Source organism: Heterodontus francisci, chromosome 10 (assembly GCF_036365525.1).
Source record: "Heterodontus francisci isolate sHetFra1 chromosome 10, sHetFra1.hap1, whole genome shotgun sequence".
NCBI classification, from domain to species: domain Eukaryota; kingdom Metazoa; phylum Chordata; class Chondrichthyes; order Heterodontiformes; family Heterodontidae; genus Heterodontus; species Heterodontus francisci.
Genome location: NC_090380.1, coordinates 82154176 through 82172697, shown reverse-complemented (window position 1 = coordinate 82172697; position 18522 = coordinate 82154176). Strand labels below are relative to the sequence as shown.

The window sequence follows — 18522 nt, the reverse complement described above, 5'->3', positions numbered from 1 at the left end:
ATATGATCATGGCTGATCATCCAACTCAGTAACCTGTTCCCGCTTTCTCCCCATACCCTTTGATCACTTTAGACCCAAGAGCTATATCTAACTCCTTCTTGAAAACATACAATGTTTTGGCCTCAACTGCTTTCTGTGGTAGTGAATTCCACAGGCTCACCACTCTCTGGGTGAAGAAATTTCTCCTCATCTCAGTCCTGAAAGGTTTACCCCATATCCTTAGACTATGACCCCTGGTTCTGGACTCCCCACCATCAGGAACATGCTTCCTGCATCTACCCTGTCAAGTCCTGTTCGAATTTTATTGGTTTCTATGAGAACCCCCCTCACTCTTCTGAACTCCAGCGAATATAATCCTAACCAACTCAATCTCTCTTCATATGTCAGTCCCGCCATCCCAGGAATCAGTCTGGTAAACCTTCGCTGCACTCCCTCTATAGCAAGAACATCCTTCCTCAGATGAGGACACCAAAACTGCACAAAAAATTCCAGGTATGGCTTCACCAAGGTCTTGTATAATTGTAGCAAGACATCCCTGCTCCTGTACTCAAATCCTCTCACTATGAAGGCCAACATACCATTTGCCTTTTTTAACCACCTGTTGGACCTGCATGCTTACCTTCAGCGGCTGGTGTATGAGAACACCCAGGTCTCGCTGCATACTCCCCCCTCTGTTTATAGCCGTTCAGATAATAATCTGCCTTCCTGTTTTTGCTACCAAAGTGGATAACTGCACATTTATCCACATTATACTGCATCTGCCATGCATTAGCCCGCCCACTCAACTTGTCCAAATCACCCTGAAGTCTCTCTGCATCCTTTGCACAGCTCACCCTCCCACTCAATTTTGTGTCATCTGCAAATTTAGAGATATTACATTTCGTTCCCTCATCTAAATTAATATATATTGTGACTAGCCAGGGTCCTAGCACTGATCCCTACTGTACCCCACTAGTCACTGCCTGCCATTTGGAAATAGACCTATTTATCCCTACTCTTTGTTTCCTGTCTGCCAACCAATTCTCTATCCATCGCAATATACTACCCCCAATCCCATGTGCTTTAATTTTACACGCTAATCTCTTATGTGGGACTTTGTCAAAAGCCTTCTGAAAGTCCAAATAAACCACATCCTCTGGCTCCCCCTCATCAACTCTACTGGTTACATCCTCGAAGAATTCTAGTAGATTTGTCAAGCATGATTTCCCTTTCGTAAATCCACGCTGACTCTGTCCGATTCTATCACTGTTCGCCAAGTGCGCTGCTATAAAAATCTTTGATAATGGACTCTAGAATTTTCCCCACTACCGACGTCAGGCTGACTGGTCTATAATTCCCTTTCTCTCTACCTCCCTTTTTAAATAGTGGGGTTACATTAGCTACCCTCCAATCTGTAGGAACTGTTCCACAGTCTATAGAATCTTGGAAGCTGACTATCAACGCATCCACTATTTCTAGGGCCACTTCCTTAAGTACTCTGGGATGCATACCATCAGCCCTGGGGATTTATTGGCCTTCAATCCCATCAATTTCCCCAACACCATTTCTCTACTAATACTGATTTCCTTCAGTTCCTCTCCCTCACTAAGCCCTGTGTTCCTCGACATTTCTGGTATGATATTTGTGTCCTTTGTGAAGGCAGAACCAAAGTATGCATTTAGTTGGTCAGCCATTTCTTTGCTCCCCATTATAAATTGCCCTGTTTCTGACTGTAAGGGACCTACATTTGTCTTCACCAATCTTTTTCGCTTCATATACCTATAGAAACTTTTACAGTCAGTTTTTATGTCTCCCACAAGCTTGCTCTCGTACTCTATTTGCCCCTTCTTTATCAATCCTTGGTCCTCCTTTACTGAATTCTAAACTGCTCCCAATCCTCAGGTCTGTTTTTTTCTGGCAAATTTATATGCCTCTTCCTTGGATCTAATGCTATCTCTAATTTCCCTTGTAAGCCATGGTTTGGCTACCTTCCCCTTTTTACTTTTGTGCCAGACAAGGATAAACAATTGTTGCTGTTTATCCATGCGCTCTTTAAATGTTTGCCATTGCCTATCCACCGTCATCCCTTTAAATAAGGTTTCCCAATCCGTCATAGCCAACTCGTGCCTCATACTTTTATAGTTTCCTTTACTAAGATTCAGGACCCTAGTCGCAGAATCAACTACGTCACCCTCCATCTTGATGAAGAATTCTATCATATTATGGTCGCTCACCCCCAAGGGGTCTCACACCACTAGATTGTCAATTATTCCTCTCTCATTACGCAGTCTAGGATGGCCTGTTCTCCAGTGGTCCCTCAACGTATTGGTCCAGAAAACCATCCCGTATACACTCCAAGAATTCCTCCTCACGATACTGTGACTAATTTGATTTGCCCAATCTATATGCAGATTAAATTCACCCATAATTACAGATGTTCCTTTGTCGCATGAGTCTCTCATTTCCTGTTTAATGCCATTCCCAACATCACCACTACAGTTTGGGGGTCTATATACAATCCCCATTAACGTTTCTTGCCCCTTAGTGTTTCTCAGCTCTACCCATACAGATTCCACATCGTCAGAGCCAATATCTTTCCTCATTATTGCGTTAATTTCCTCTTTAACCAGCAATGCAACTCCACCGCCTTTTGCTTTTTGTCTGTCCTTCCTAAATACCGAATACCCCTGCATTTCCCATCCCTGGTCACCTTGCAGCCATGTCTCCGTAATCCCGGCTATATCATACCCGTTTACATTTATTTGCGCGATTAATTCATCCACTTTATTGCGAATGCTCTGCGCGTTAAGGCACAAAGCCTTAAGGCTTGTCTTTTTAACATTACCTGTCCCCTTCCCATTATTCTCACTGTGGCCCTGATTGATTCTGGCCCTTGTTTCTCTGTCTATCACTTTTCTTATTCCCCTTACTGTCTTTTGTTCTTGTCTTTGATCCCCCCCTCCTCTGACTTCTTGCAAAAGGTTCCCATCCCCTGACATTTTAGTTTAAACCTTCCCCAACCACTCTAGCAAATACTTCCCCAGGACATCAGTCCCAGTCCTGCCCAGGTGTAACCCATCCAGTTTGTACTGATCCCACCTCCTCCAGAACTGGTCCCAATGTCCCAGGAATCTAAAACCCTCCCCCCTCACACCATTTCTTCAACCACGTATTCATACGTTCAAATGCATCGGCCACAATTTCCCTTCCTCATCAAGTCAAACTTGACCAAAAAGTTAAAGAATTAAAAAGCACAAGAGAATGGGGAGAAGAATTATAGCAAAACCATCAGAATCAAGTTGAAGTAGAGCAGCAAATCTGCAGGGAAATCAGAGATGTGCAAGAATAATAGAGTGGTGATATTGGGGGACTTACCTTAAATATCAATTGGGATAATGTTAGAGTAAAGGGAAAGGAAGGGGAGGAATTTCTGAAATGCGTTCAGGAGAACTTCCTTGTTCTCAGTCCAACCAGGAAGGGGACACTGCTAGGTCTATTGCTGGGGAATGAAGTGGGCCAAGTGGACCTTTTGGGAGCACTTGGTGATCATTGTATCAAAGTTTAGATTAGCAATGGAGAACAGTAGAACTTCTAAACAAAGCCAGTGCTCCTTGGATGATGAGGGAGAAAGAATATGATGAAACAAAAAAAGGTATATGTTGCATGTCAGCTGAATTTTTCATGCAAGAATAGGCCAAATTCAATAAGCTGAGAGGGGAGAGTGAAGAGGAAAATAAGACTGGCAAAGAGAAAATATAAAAGTAAAATGGAACTTAACATATAAGGGAACCCAAAGTTCTTTTACCAGCATGTAAATAATAAGTGAGTAGTAAGAGCGGAAGTGGGTCCCATTAGGGATAAAGAGAGTGATATGCGCTTAGAGATGCAGGGTAAGGCTAGAATACTTAAGTACTTACGTCAGTCTTTACTAAGAGAATGCTGATGAAATATTGGTAGAAGTGGGGATGGTAGAGGCAGTGGATGGGGTGAAAATTGATAGGAAGGATGTATTGGAAAGGCTGGCTATGCTTTTTAGTAGATAAGTCACCTGGATGGCTTGCATTCCAGGTTCCAAAGGAAATGGGAATGGAGATAGTGGAAGGGCTCACCATAATCCTCCAATCTTCCCTAGACACCAGAAGAGGTGCCACAGGATTGGCAAGAGGCAAACATGACACCCTTATTCAAGAAAGTGTGTATGGACATTCCTAGTAACTACAGTTTGGCATCAGTGTCGATAAAGTTTTGGAAACAAAAACCAGGAAAAAAAACCAGGCAATTGTAGAGTTTGGAGTTAATTAAGGACAGCCAGCACCAATTTGTAAAAGGCAGATCATGCTTGACTAATCTAATTGAATTTTTTGATGAAGTAACGGAGAAGGCTGATGAAGGGAATGCAACGGATCTATATAGATTTTAAGAAAGCATTTGACAAAGTATCACATAAAAGGCTGGTTAACAAAATTGAGGCTTATGAAATTTGAGGGTCAGTCAGCTTAGATAAAAAAATTGGCTTAAGGACAGAAAACACCAAGTCATGGTATATGGTTGCTTTTCAGACTGGAGAGTGGTAAATAATGTGCTCTCCAAGGATCAATGGATGGACATTTGAGGAAAATAAACTTGCAGGGCTACAGGGACAGAGCAGGGGAAATCAATCTGACTGAATTGCTCGATGGAGAGCTGGCATAGATCTGATGGGCTGAAATGGCCCTCTTCCATGGTGTTATGACTCCAAATCACACTAAGAACATAACATAAATCAAAGCAGGAATTTGGCCATTTGGCCCCACGAGCCTGCTCCACCATTCAATAAGATCATGACTAATCTGATGCTGGCCTCAACTCTACTTTCCTGCCTGTTCCCCATAACCCTCGACTTCCCTATAGTTCAAAAATCTGTATCTCAGCCTTGAATATATATTCAAGGACTCAGCCTCCATAGTTCCCTGGGGTAGAGACCTTTAAAGATTAACCACCTTCAGAGAAGGAATTCCTCTTCATCTCAGTCTTAAATGGGCAACCCCTTATTCTGAAAGTGCCTCCCCAGTTCTAGATTCCCCCATGAGGGGAAAATCCTCTCAGCATCTACCCTGTCAAGCCCCCTCAGAATCTCATGTTTCAATAAGATCACCTCCCATTCTTCGAAACTCCAATGTGTATAGGCCCAAACTGCTCACCCTCTCCTCATAAAACAATCCCTTCATGCCACCAACCAGCCTTGTAAACCTTCTCTGAACTGCCTCCAATGCAAGTATATCCCTCTTCAAATAAGGAGACCAAAACTGCATGCAGTACTCTAGGTGTGGGCTCACCAACACCCTGCACAGCTGTAGTAAGACTTTCCTATTTTTATACCCCACTATCCTTGCAATAAAGGTCAACATTCCATTTGCCTTCCTAATTACTTGTACCACCTGCATACCAACATTGTGTTTCATGTATAAGGACACCAATATCCCTCTGCAGCATGTTGTAGTCCCTCTCTATTTAAATATTTTGCTCTCCTATTCTCCCTGCCAAATTGGATAACTTCACATTGTCCCACATTATACTCCATCTGCCAAATTTTTGCTCACTCACTCAGCGTATCCATATCCCTTTGCAAACGTTGTGTCCTCCTCACAACTTGCTTTCCCACCTATCTTTATATCGTCAGCAAATTTGGCTACAATACATTCGGTCCATTCAGCCAAGTCATTGATAAAAATTGTAAATAGTTGAGGTCCAGCACTGATTCCTGTGGCACTCCACTAGTTACAGTTTGCATGAGTTCTTATCTTGTGCAGTAACCTTTTATGTAGCACCTTTTCAAAATCCAAATACATATCTATTTGTTCGCCTTTATCCACCCTGTTTGTTAGATCCTCAATGAACTCTAATAAATTTGTCAAACACTACTTCCCTTTCATAAAACCATGGTGATTCTGCTTGATTGCATTGTCATTTTCTAAATGTCCTACCACTTCCTTAGTAATGGATTCCAGCATTTTTCCAATGACATGTTAGGCTGACTGGCCTATAGCTCCCTGCCTTCTGTCTCCCTCCTTTCTTGAGGACAGGTGCTACATTTAGGAGTTTCCAATCTACTGGAACCTTTTTGGAATCTATGGAATTTTGGAAGATTACAACCAATGCATACACTATCCCTGCAGCCACTCTTTCAAGACTCGAAGATGCAGGTCAGCAGCTGCAGGGGACTCGTCAGCCTTTCGTTCTGTTAGTTTGCCTAGTACCTTTCCTCTAGTGATAATGATTGCGCTCTCCCTTTTGCTCCCTGATTTTCTACTATTATCCGGAAGCTTTTAGTGTCTTCTACCGTGAAGGCAGACACAAAATACTTGCTCCAAGTCTACGTAGTTTCCTGGTTTTCCATTATTAATTCCCAAGTTCCAACCTCTAAGGGACAAATGTTTACTTCATGTTATGACCAGGTGAGAAAGATGTCCCTCTCAGCCTTCACCTGATCTGACTGTAACAGGGTTTTATTTTTAAACACACTGTTTTTTTAGCTCCCCCTTGGTGAATCCTTGTTCACCATTTTCCAATTATAAGGCAAAGAAATTAGGCTTCCTTTGGTTCAAGAAGAAAAGTGAAATTTATTAAACTTAAACTCTAACTCGGTTAACACCTACGAATACACGAAGCGCGCACCCTAGCATTCACATGCGATACACACATGCAAATAGGAACAAACGAGAAGAAAAATATAAATGGAAAGGTTTGAGGCAATATCTGAAGATTTGTTACGGTACTTCGAGCTCACTGCAGAGTCCTTGCTTGTAGGTAATTCTTGCTTTTTGTTGGAGCCCAGTAATCTTCTTAAACCTTGTTCACTGTAGGAGACTTTTCTCTCTTGGGATTCATGTGTCTTCAATGGATTCCGAAGCTGGTGAGAAAGAGAATGGGAGCAAACAGGAGAGGCTGCAATGAGCCAGCCAGGAGATATCTTTTCAATCCAGGAGCCAAGAGCTTTCAAAGTTCAAATTCTCTGTGGCAAGTTCAAAAAAACTTGCAACAGCAGGTTAGTCATGTGCCCAGCTCACCTAACCAGTCCTGGCCCTTGTGGATTGTCTTGTCCTAGCAGACCTTGGAATGTCTCCTCTGCCCATTGTGGGTTAAATTGGAGCAGGGAATAGCCCCTTTGTCCTTTCAAGTACTGTCTGTTAATATGCAAAAATGTCTTTCCAGCCAGTCTGGCAGCCCTTGTAATAGGCCTTCTCTTCTTCCCAGCAACAATTTGAAGTTTTAATATCCATGTGGCGAAATTAATGTGCCTCATTCCTGGCAGGTGGGGGCCTGCAGGACATTCAGCTACCCTCTTCCTTTTTATACTCATAATAGCTCTTACTGTAGGTTTTCAGATTTCTTTCTAGTGTAGGAACATAGGAGCAGGAGTAGGCCATTCAGCCCTTTGAGCCTGCTCCGCCATTCTAGATCATGGCCCATTGTCTATCTCGACGCCATATTCCCAAACTATCCCGATATTCCTTGAGGTCATTAGTACCCAGGAATTTATCGATCTCTGCCTTGAACTTCCACCACCCTCTGGGGCAGAGAATTCCAAAGATTCACCACTCTCTGCGTGAAGAGGTTCCCCCTCATCACAATCCTAAATGGCTTGGCCTTTAATCTGAGATTATGTCTCCTGGTTCTAGACCCCCCAGGCAGGGGAAACATCCTTTCTGCATCTATCCCTTTAAGAATTTTCTAAGTTTTTATGAGATCACCTCTCATTCTTTTAATACAGGCCCAGTCTCCTCAATCTCTCCTCATGGGAAACTCCCACCATCCCAGGAATCAGTTTGGTGAACCTCTGCTGCACCCCCTCTATGGCAAGTATATCCTGCCTCAGGCAAGGGGACCAGAACTGCACACACTATTCCAGATGTGGCCTCACCAATGCTTATACAATTGAAGCAAGACTTATTTGCTCCTGTACTCAAATTCTCTTGCAATAATAGCTAACATACTGTTTGCCTTCCTAATTGCTTGCTGCACCTGCATGTTAACTTTCTGTGAATTATGAACAAGGACACCTTGGTTTCCAATCTCTCACCATTTAAGAAATACTCTGCACCTCCGTTTCTCCTCAATCTATTTTCTTTTTTTTTTTAAAAAAAGTCATGCTTTGCTGGCTTCTAAAATTTAAATTTCACTGGTCAGTAGGCATCATAAATACAGTGAAATAACTCTTCCTTCCCCCTTCAATCATTCATTTAGTTGTATTGAAAGACTGTGTACCTCAAACAGCTCCTTTAGAAGAGATAGAGCCAGCAATGAACACCTCTCGGGGTTCTCTAGTGGTTGACTTGACCAATGGATAAGAGTAACAATTGGTTCTGAAGGCTTTACATGCGATTTGAGGCTAGCTGCTGTAACTCGCTGCTCAGAAGAAGTTCCAAACATTGCATGACACAATATTCTCCTGAGACTGCTCACTGAACAGACTGCAAGTAGTAATTCGAGGATCTGTGGGAGAGAAAAGTTGCATTAAAGCATAAAATTTAATACAAGGTCAATGATAAAATAATTGAATCAGTGCAGTGCTGCTAGTCTAACTTTAACCATTTATCTGTATCCATCTGTACATTCTATTAGCTGCACATCTGGCTGCATTCCATTACAGCTGTGCTTCATGTTCTAAAACTGGTTGCCTATCGCAGAGAAATGTCAATATTGTCTATAGTACACCTGTTTTGTGCTGCTACATGGGACTGCACCTTATGGAAATTTCAAATTGGATCCACTAATACTGATTAGGTAAACAGAGTAAACGGTTTCAATCCATTTAATGAACATTCTGAATATAGAAAGAATACAGAGAAGTTTCATCAACATCTTTGAAATATCAGGTTCAAGAGATAAAACCTCAACATTAGATGTACTAAGTGTATAGACTCTGACAGTGTGACATTCTTGTAGGTAACAATGAGGTCATCCCCACTTTGGATCAGAGAAAAACAAATCACTTTTTTTTTAAAATTGCTGAGAGACTAAGAGCTTTGGAGGAATTTAACATTTAGGTATCCACAAAGCACTAAAAGTTTGTGCACAAGTGCAAAAAGTAGTCAAAACGATCAATGGAATGCTAGCCTTATTCAGAAATTATGCTTCAGTAGTTAGACCCCATATAGAGAACGACTAGCTTTGGACACCAAACCTCAGGAAAGATATATTAGCCTTGGAGGGTGTACTGTGCAGATTCACCAGAAGGATATCAGGACTCAGTGTTAAATTATGAGGAGAGATTATATAAGCTCAGTTTGTAATCCCTTCAGTTTAGTAGGGAGAGGGGTGATTTAATTGAGGAGTTTAAAATGATTAAGGGTTTCAGTAAGGTGGATGCAAAGAAACTATTTTTTCTGGAGGATTCTAGAACAAGGCAGCATAATCTTAATTAGAGCTCGGCCATTTAAGTGTGAAATCATAAAGCACCTTTTCATGCAAAGGGTAGTGGAAAACTGGAACTTGCTCCCCAGAAGGCTGCAGATGCTGGATCATTTAAAAATTTCAAGACTGGAATCAATAGATGTTTGTTGGTCATGATGGGCAGGATCTTAGGCCCTTTAAGAATTACTGTGGAGAGGGACCACTTCCAGGTCCGTACCCCACACTTGCCAGCAATGTGCCTGTCGGTGCAATCTTCTGGGGGCTCAGCCTCATAACTGGCCACCTCCATGTCTACTGTCCAATTAAGGGTTGCATGCTCCACCCGCTGTCTTTAAAGGATGGCAGCCCCACCAGCAGAGGTGGGTGCTACCATCATTCTCTATTTGGGGTCTAACCAAGACTGCACAATTGAAGCATAATTTCTGAATAAGGTTAGCATTCCATTGATTGTTTTGACTACTTTTTGCACAAGCTTTTAGTAAGTTGTGGATACCAAAATCTTAAATTCCTCCAAAGCTGCTAGTATGGAGACCATGAAGACACCTTCAGCTTGATGCACCCGCTGCAGAGGTATTTACTTTGTTTTAAAATTAAAATGTGGCCACAGATGCCAGGCTACCCCTGTGGAGAGGAAACCCCACTGATCCCTGCGTTTCTGGCGAAGGGGAAAGAAACTGGAAGAGGCCTTGTGGGGCTTCCCTGCGGTCTGCAAGATGCCTCCAGGCAGCTGCCGGGCTATGGCCTTAGCAGGGGGCCTGTTCGTCATTAAGATGATCCCGGCATGTCCCCAATCTGTCCAAAATTCGGCCCTTAATTATTCAAATTGGCTATCTGCCACTGCCTTTGATGTCCTGCCTCTGGCAAGATTCCCAAAGGCAGGAATATGTCGGACCACTGACCTGACACACTCATCTAAATTTTCTTCAGATCCCACCTTCAAACCTGCCTCCACAGGACAGGGAGGATACTACCCGATATTAAGGATATGGAGCAAACAACAGTAAATGGAGTTGAAGTACAGATGAGCCATGATCTAACAGAATGGTGGAACAGGCTTAAGAGGCTCAATGGCCAACCCTGTTCCTACCCCGGCGTAACAATATCTTTGAAATAAAAGGGCGGCACAGGGGCGCAGTGGTTAGCACTGCAGCCTCACAGCTCCAGCGACCCGGATTCAATTCTGGGTACTACCTGTGTGGAGTTTGCAAGTTCTCCCTCTGCGTGGGTTTTCGCCGGGTGCTCCGGTTTCCTCCCACAGTCAAAGACTTGCAGGTTGATAGGTAAATTGGCCATTATAAATTGCCCCTAGTATAGGTAGGTGGTAGGGGAATATAGGGAAGGTGGGGATGTGGTAGGAATACGGGATTAGTGTAGGATTAGTATAAATGGGTGGTTGATGGTCGGCACAGACTCGGTGGGCCGAAGGGCCTGTTTCAGTGCTGTATCTCTAAATTAAAAAAATAAATTTAAAAAATGAGCAAAACGCATTAAAATTTTGATGACCTTACAAGATACTGATTTAGAGCCATAATTCTGCACAGTCCACTCAAAAATCACAACAGTACAATTATCATACCGGTTGCTCACTTTGATCCCTCAGGTTTGTCACCAGATTCAGGGATAAAGGAAGCACTGTGTCTCTGATGCCATTATGAGTAGCCTACTTGGGGATGGCAGTCAGGCGCTATGCACGTCTATATCCGGTTGCAGCTTGCCACCTTCAAATTCTGTACAGTTTTTTTAAAATTCATTCATGGGATGTGGGCGTCGCTGGCTAGGCCAGCATTTATTGCCCTTCCCTAATTGCCCTGAGTGGCTTGCTAGGCCATTTCAGAGGGCATTTAAGAGTCAACCACATTGTTGTGGGTCTGGAGTCACATGTAGGCCAGACCAGGTAAGGACAGCAGATTTCCTTCCCTAAAGGACATTAGTGAACCAGACGGGTTTTTACAACAATCGACAATGGTTTCATGGCCATCATTAGACTAGCTTTTTAATTCCAGATTTAGTAATTGAATTCAAATTCCACCTTCTGCTGTGGTGGGATTTGAACCCATGCCCCCAGAGCAATACCCTGGGTCTCTGGGTTACTAGTCCAGTGGATCCTCCCAAACTGAGATCTAGTGATGTTTTTCCCCACATACACAGAAACTATGACAGAGCTCCATTTTCATAAAGTTACATGGAATACTTGCGTCGATGCAGCAGCTGGTCAGACATGGAATATGCTTGCCTCCAGAATGTGTTCTCTCCAGTAAGAGGTGGCCATTCTGATTGAGTCACTGCTTCGATATCCATACTTCCACATGGTCAGATCTGGTGGCACATGGCTGATGGAGAGGAAGACTCTGGCAACTAGGGAAAGCAGTCATGGATGTATTGGCTAGTGGTGGAGCAGGCTGAATTTTGCCAGAGCTATTAGCAGCTCGGGCCGACTGGTGCTACATCCAGCTTGCAGCCAAAGCTATCCAAGCACTGACCAACACTCTGTACTGATGCCACCAGATGTATTGAGGAGGTGCAAGGGTGTGAAGCAATGTCATTTGATCATAGCCTCATTTAGGCAAAATTTCTCATCGGCATGAGGCCCTGAAAGCTTCCTCAGAAATCTCCAGTTCACAACTTTAGCAATCTCTCCAAAATTCCCTTCTCGTCATACCACCCTGCATTGAGGGATTTCTTGTATGGGCTATTCCTGCTCACTCTTCACTTCCTTGCTCTTATTTACTGCTGGGCACGTCCTGTTGTTCAGCTTACTGTCTGACAGTGGTCACCATCCCCCCCCCCCCCCCCCCCAATATTAGGCCCTCTGGGATTCTTACTCCCGTCACTGGGAATCTGGAGAGGAGAGTGTTGCATGGAGTAGTGGAGTCAAACATGGCACTTAACCACTTCACGTACACGCAAGTCATGTCATTTCTACAGTCTGGAAGAAACCATTTTCAAATATATGGGGTGTGAGGTTAAAGCCCTTGTTTTAATAAGTGAGTTGCTGCTCAATGTTTGGCTTAACTTCAGCAGCGTAATCCTGATCATTGGCCATCTTGTATAGAATGGGGTGGACAAATCAGAAGACTCTCCAATGGATCTATTCCTTGGCCTAGCAGCCCGGTCCATTCACAGGTCCAGGATGGGTATGACCCATAAGAAAAGTTGCTCTGGCTGCCTGTCTCTCTTCTGCCCGGGTTGATTTGAAGAGGAATAATGCAGAGTTCAACAATACTCTTGAAGCCTTACAAAGCCGACAGAAGTATAAAAAGTGGAGGGGTGAAATCAAAAAGGAAATTAGGAAAGCAAAGCGAGGGCATGAATGATTATTGGCAAGCAAAATCAAGGTGAACCCAAAGATGTTTTATCAATACATTAAGAGGATAACTAAGGAGGGGTAGGGTCCATAAAAGACCAAAAAGGTACCCTATGTGTAGGAGCAGAAGATATTGGTATGGTTCTTAATAAATAGTTTGTGTCTGTCTTCACAAAAAAGGGGGATGATACAGATATTGTAGTTAAGGAGGAGGAGTGTGAAGTACTGGATGTGATAAAACATAGGAGAGAGTAAGTATGAATGGGATTAGCATGCTTGAAAGTTGATAAATCACCAGGACTGGATGAAATGTACCCTAGGCTGTTAAAAGAAATGAGAGGAAATAGCAGAAGTTCTAACCACCATTTTCTAGTCCTCACTGGATACAGGTGTGGTGCCGGATGATTGGGCAACTGCTAACGTTCTACCTCTGTTTAAAACGGAGCCAGGGATAGACCGAATAATTACAGGCAAGACAGTCCAACCTCAGTAGTGGCAAATTATTGGAATTGATTCTGAGAGACAGGATAAACTGTCAGTTAGAAAGGCACAGGTTAATCAAGGATAGTCAGCATGGATTTGTTAAGGGACGATCTTGTTTGACCAAAATGATCGAATTTTTTGAAATAACAAGGGAGATAGCTGAAGATAGTGTAGCTGATGTGATCTACATAGATTTTAGCAAGGCTTTTGACAAGATCCCACAAGGCAGACTGGTTAAAAAGATAAAATCCCATGGGATCCAGGAAAATGCAGCAAGGTGGATACAAAATTGGCTCAGTGGCAGGAAACAAAGGGGAATTGTTGACTGGTGTTATAGCAACTGGAGAGCTGTTTCCAGTAGCATTCCACAGGGCTCAGTATTGGGCCCCCTGCTTTTTGTGGTATATATTGATGATTTGGACATAACAGTGGGGGCATGATCAAGAAGTTTGCAAACGACACAAAGACTGGCCTTGTATTAAATAGATAGGAGGATAGCTGTAGGCTACAGGAAGATATTGATGGTCTGGTCAGATGGACAGAAAAATGGCAAATGGAATTCAACCTAGAGAAGTGTGAGCTGCATTTGGGGAGGTCAAACAAGGCAAAGGAATACATGATTAATGGGAAAATACTGAGAAGGGCAGAGGAAGTGAGGGACCTTGGAGTGAATGTCCACAGATCCCCGCAGGTTGGACAGGTCAATAAAGGTGGTTAAGGCGGCATATGGAATCCTTTCCTTTATTAGCCGAGGTATAGAATATAAGAGGGAGGGAGGTTACGCTGAAACTGTATAACTCATTGGTTAGGCCACAACTTGAGTACTGTGTGCAGTTCTGATCACCTCATTACATAATTGCACTAGAGAGGGTACAGAGGAGATTTACAAGCAATGGAAAATTGCAGCTATGAGTAAAGATTGGATATGCTGGGGTTGTTCTCCTTGGAACGGAGAAGGCTGAGGGGAGATCGGATTGAAATGTACAAAGTTTTGAGGGGCCTGGATAGAATGGAGATGAAGGGTCTATTCACCTAAGCAGAGAGATCAGTGACTAAGGGGCATAGATTTAAAGTGATTGGTAAAAAAATTAGAGAGATGAGGAAAAGCCTTTATACCTAGAGGGTGGTGGGGGTCTGGAACTCACTGCCTGAAAGGGTAGTTGAGGCACAAACCCTCAACTCATTCAAAACGAGTCTGGATGTGCACCTCAAGTGCCATATCCTGCAGGGCCACGGTCCAAATGCTGGAAGGTAGGATTAGAATAGGTGGATCGTTTTTCAATCGGCACAGACACGATTGGCCAAGTGGCCTCTTCCTGTGCTTTAAACTTTCTATGATTCTATGACCTGTGGGGACTGAATGGTATTCATTGCATGATTAATAGATATAATGAAATACTGCTTTAGACTAACCCTCTTAATTTGAGTAGACCTTTGTTAGTGATGCCCTCTTAAAGGGTGCACTTGCAGGATTAACTCTTTGTCCGGTTCCCGCCTTTACCTTCTTTTGGGATAATAAATTCACGTTCAAAAATGCTGCATATTTGCGCTAAAGGTTATCATGCAGAATGAGGCACATTGATTTTGAACTGTTGCCGGAGTGAAAAAATGACTTGAACAGATCAGCCATGGCTGGAAAAAACATTTGCATGTTAACAGACAGTGCTTGTGTAGACAAAGAACCATTCCCTGACACATTCAACAATGGATGTTGATTACAGGACAGTGAGGGGTTGGGGAAGCACATTCCAGGGCCTGCTGGGGTGATGCAATCCGCAGGGGCCAGGACTGGTTGGACCAGCTGGTCACATGACTAACTGGCTGTTCCAGGGGTTTTTTTTTTTTAGGAACTAGCCACAGAGAATTTGAGCAGAAAGACTGTTTGCTCCTGGACTGAGAAGATCTCTCCTGTCTTCTCCCATCTTTCTCACAAGCCTCTGAATCCACTGAAGACACATGAACCCCAAGAGAGAAAAGTCTTCTACAGCAAAAAAGGTTTAAGAATACTGGGCCCCAACAAAAAGCAAGATCTACCTACAATCAAGGAATCTAGTGAGCTCAAAGAACGAACAAAAATTCTTTAGATATCGCCTCAATTTTTTCCAGTTTATTTTTCTTTTGCTCTTTTTTGTCTCTATTTGCATGTGTGTATCACATATGCATGTTAGCGTTGGTGCGTCGTATATCCGTAGGCATCAAACGAATTAGAGTTTAAGTTCAAGTTTAATAAGTTTAAAGAAGAAAAGTTGAAATTTAAGAAAACCTGTTGGTGCTGTTTTCTTTGCTTTCTAATTGGAAAGCAGTGAGCAAAGATTCATCATGGGGGAGCTAAAAACACTGTTTTAAATTAAACCCTGTTACAGTAAGACCAGGTGAAGGCTGAAAGGGAACCCAAGAACTCTTTGTCACCGGGTCATAACAGAAATTTTGGCTGCTAACGTCTGGGATTTTACTCAGACAAACAAGAGAAATTGAAAATGGAAAGCCAAATTGTTCCCAATCAAACTAGCAAGATTAATACAGGTTTTCTTGTGATTGTGTGCGCTTGAAAACTAACATGTCTGCAACTGAAGCTAGTAGCTCTCCAAGCCAGAGTGAAGTAAATTGGGAGAAGTTAAAAGCACTGTCTATGGAGGAGCTGAGAAAAATGGCTGAGCAGTGTGGGATCACTGTACGTGGAAAGGCTAGGAAGTCTGAACTCCTAAGACTAGTGGCCAACCATTTTTCCCTTGAATCTGAAGCAGAAGAAACAGGGTTAGAAGCAGACTCCAACAGGGTATTGTTAGTAACAATACAACTGGAACAGAGGAAACTTGATTTGAGGAAAGAGAGAGGCTTCCAGAAGGAAGGTGAAGAAAACAAAAGGCAGGAGAGGGAAAGATAAATAATATTCCATAAGGAATGTGAAGAAACAGAGCTGAAGCGGCTAGAATTAATTAGGGGGCGACAGAATTAACCCAGTGAAAGCGTGGCCAATAAGGAGGAGCGTAATTCAGGACTGCAGACAGAATTGTTAAAACTAGCTCAACTAATTCCAAACTTCAATACGGAAGATGTAGAAGCATTTCTTGCGTCCTTTGAGCAGCTAAAATGGCCAGCTGAGACCTGGCCTCTTTTACCACAAAGTAAGCTAACCGGAAAAGCCCATGAAGTTTATCCCCTGTTGCTAGATGAGAGTTCATCAAATTATGAACTGACAAAAAATGCTATCCTCGGGGGATATGAATTAGTACCCAAAGCCTATCGCCAAAAGTTTAGAAACTTCAAGAAGCCAGCTAATCAAACTTGCCTGGAGTTTGAAAGTAGTAAGCAGCTGGCTTTTGACCAGTGGCTGAGAGCTCTTAAAATACTGTTTAGCTACAAGACTCTCAGAAGTAATTCTGTTAGAGGAATTTGAGCACACTCTCCCACTCTCCATGAAGACCCATGTAGAGGAGCAGCCGGTACGGAGAGCCCGGCAAGCGAGTTTGCTTTAATTTACAAGTCTGTTTCCCAGAGGGGATCTTTTCCTAATCACTCCCACAAATCTGAAAAGAGTGGGAAGGGGATATGAGCCCAAGCAATGCTGTAAGAGAAAGGAAAGCAGGAGACTCAAGGGGCCCTCCTCCAGCCAAAAAGGAAGATGCTGTGAGTAAGAGTGAGACCTGTGTGCTTCCATTGTAATAAAGCAGGGCATTTAAAAGCTGACTGCTGGAAACGAAAAGGAAAATCTGTAGGGTTAATCAGGGCACACCCGCTCAGTGAAGACGAGGACTTGATGGAAAACACAGCAGAACAAACTGTGGGTTTAACTGCAGTAAGAATGTAACCCAGGAAGCTCACTACTGCAAGTGCAGGAAAATGTAATAGGATTCCTGAAGGTTATCAGGGTTTTGTGCCTGAAGGAAAATTAACCCCATACCCAAGCAGGATAAGCAAGCCCATAGTAATTCTCAGGGACACAGAAGCCACTAGATCCCTTTTACTGGGAAAAGGCCTGATCTTTCCCCACAGAAAGTGCAGTGAACACTAGAAAGGTGGTGAATGGTATTGGAGGGCAGTGTATCCCTGTACCTGCGCACCGGGTGCACCTGGAGTGTGACCCAGTTTCGGGACTAGTGACCATAGGGATTGTCCCTAGTTTCCCTATGGACTGGGTTGACTTGCTCCTAGGTAATGATCTGGCATGAGCGAAGGTGGTAGCCCCAATAGTGAAAGAAAGATGGCAGGAGGTCAGAGAGACAGGGCAGTGGCAGGAGACGGACCCCTGCAGTTTCCCTGAATGTGTACTAGATCAGGCCATGATCAAACCAGCTTCCCCCAGAGGAGACTGAATAGGCAGTGCAGGCAGATGACCAGGTCTGTCAGATTTTCTTTGGAAAGTTAGGAGACCCAGGGAATGAATTAAATGGATTTTCTCTAGCTGAGCTCAGCGAGCCTATCCAGTATTGAGAGTTAGAACAGGCTGCCCAGTCTGAAAGTGAAGCAAAGGGAGTCCCTGATTGATACTATTTAAAGAATGGGATACTAAAGAGGAAATGGAGTTCTCCTCACAGACCTGAGAGCAAGGACTGGACAGTAGTTCACCAGTCAGTGGTGCCGCAGAGATACCAGAGAGAAATATTAAGAAGGGCCCACAAGACTACAGTGACTCTATATGCCGGTATTGAAAAGACTAAAGCCTGCATAAGACAGCAGTTTGACTGGCCAAAACTCTACAAAGATGTGGTGGAGTACTGCAGGAGTTGCCACATGTGCCAGGTTGAGGGGAAACTCCAACCTACAGTGAAAGATAAACCCCCAAGTCCTGTACTGGTGTTAGGAGGACTCTCCAGCAGAGAGCTGGTAAACTGTAAGGGACCCCTGCCGAGAACAAAAGGGGACAGGCAGGCACACAGCTGGCAAAAGGTTAGAAAGGGAAGGGGAAAAAGCAACCAAGAAGGCAGGTTAAAAGAAGTCTGGGAGGAATCTTGGATGAAAACCCTTACTGTCCGGTCAGCGAACCTTGGAAATTGAGAAATGTTAGTCCCCCACATCCTCCTACGTAAATGCAGACACTAGAAGCATCCAACAGAGTTGCTAAGACCATTTACAGGAACCTGCAAGACAAAGAAAGACCACTAGGGTGCCAAGAAACCATGAGGGTGATGCCTCACCTCGTCTAAGTGCCACAGGGGAGGGCAGTAGAGTCTGCACAAATACCTGCAGGCAGGAGTGTCCTCTGGGACAAAGCGGAGATTAGCAAAGAGTCCTCCCCCACAGTCAGCAAAAAGAAAACCACCCATCCCCCTAAAGTCAAGAGCCATTGCATGACTCAGCAAAGCACTCAAGGAGAGTTCAGGATAGACCCACCCACGATGGACTCTCCCAAAAAAAGAAAATTC

At 43.5% G+C, this 18522-nt stretch overlaps 1 protein-coding gene across 4 annotated transcripts in view; it reads right to left on the bottom strand.

Moving 5' to 3' along the window:
• The window catches only part of cip2a (cellular inhibitor of PP2A), a 102377-nt gene that overhangs the window by 46769 nt on the left and 37086 nt on the right, over window positions 1-18522 (bottom strand). For all 4 annotated transcript variants that reach the window (XM_068040881.1, XM_068040880.1, XM_068040883.1 and 1 more), the window contains one exon: window positions 8224-8451. In XM_068040881.1, the coding sequence (XP_067896982.1) occupies window positions 8224-8451 (228 nt within the window). The remainder of the gene's footprint in view (window positions 1-8223; window positions 8452-18522) is intronic.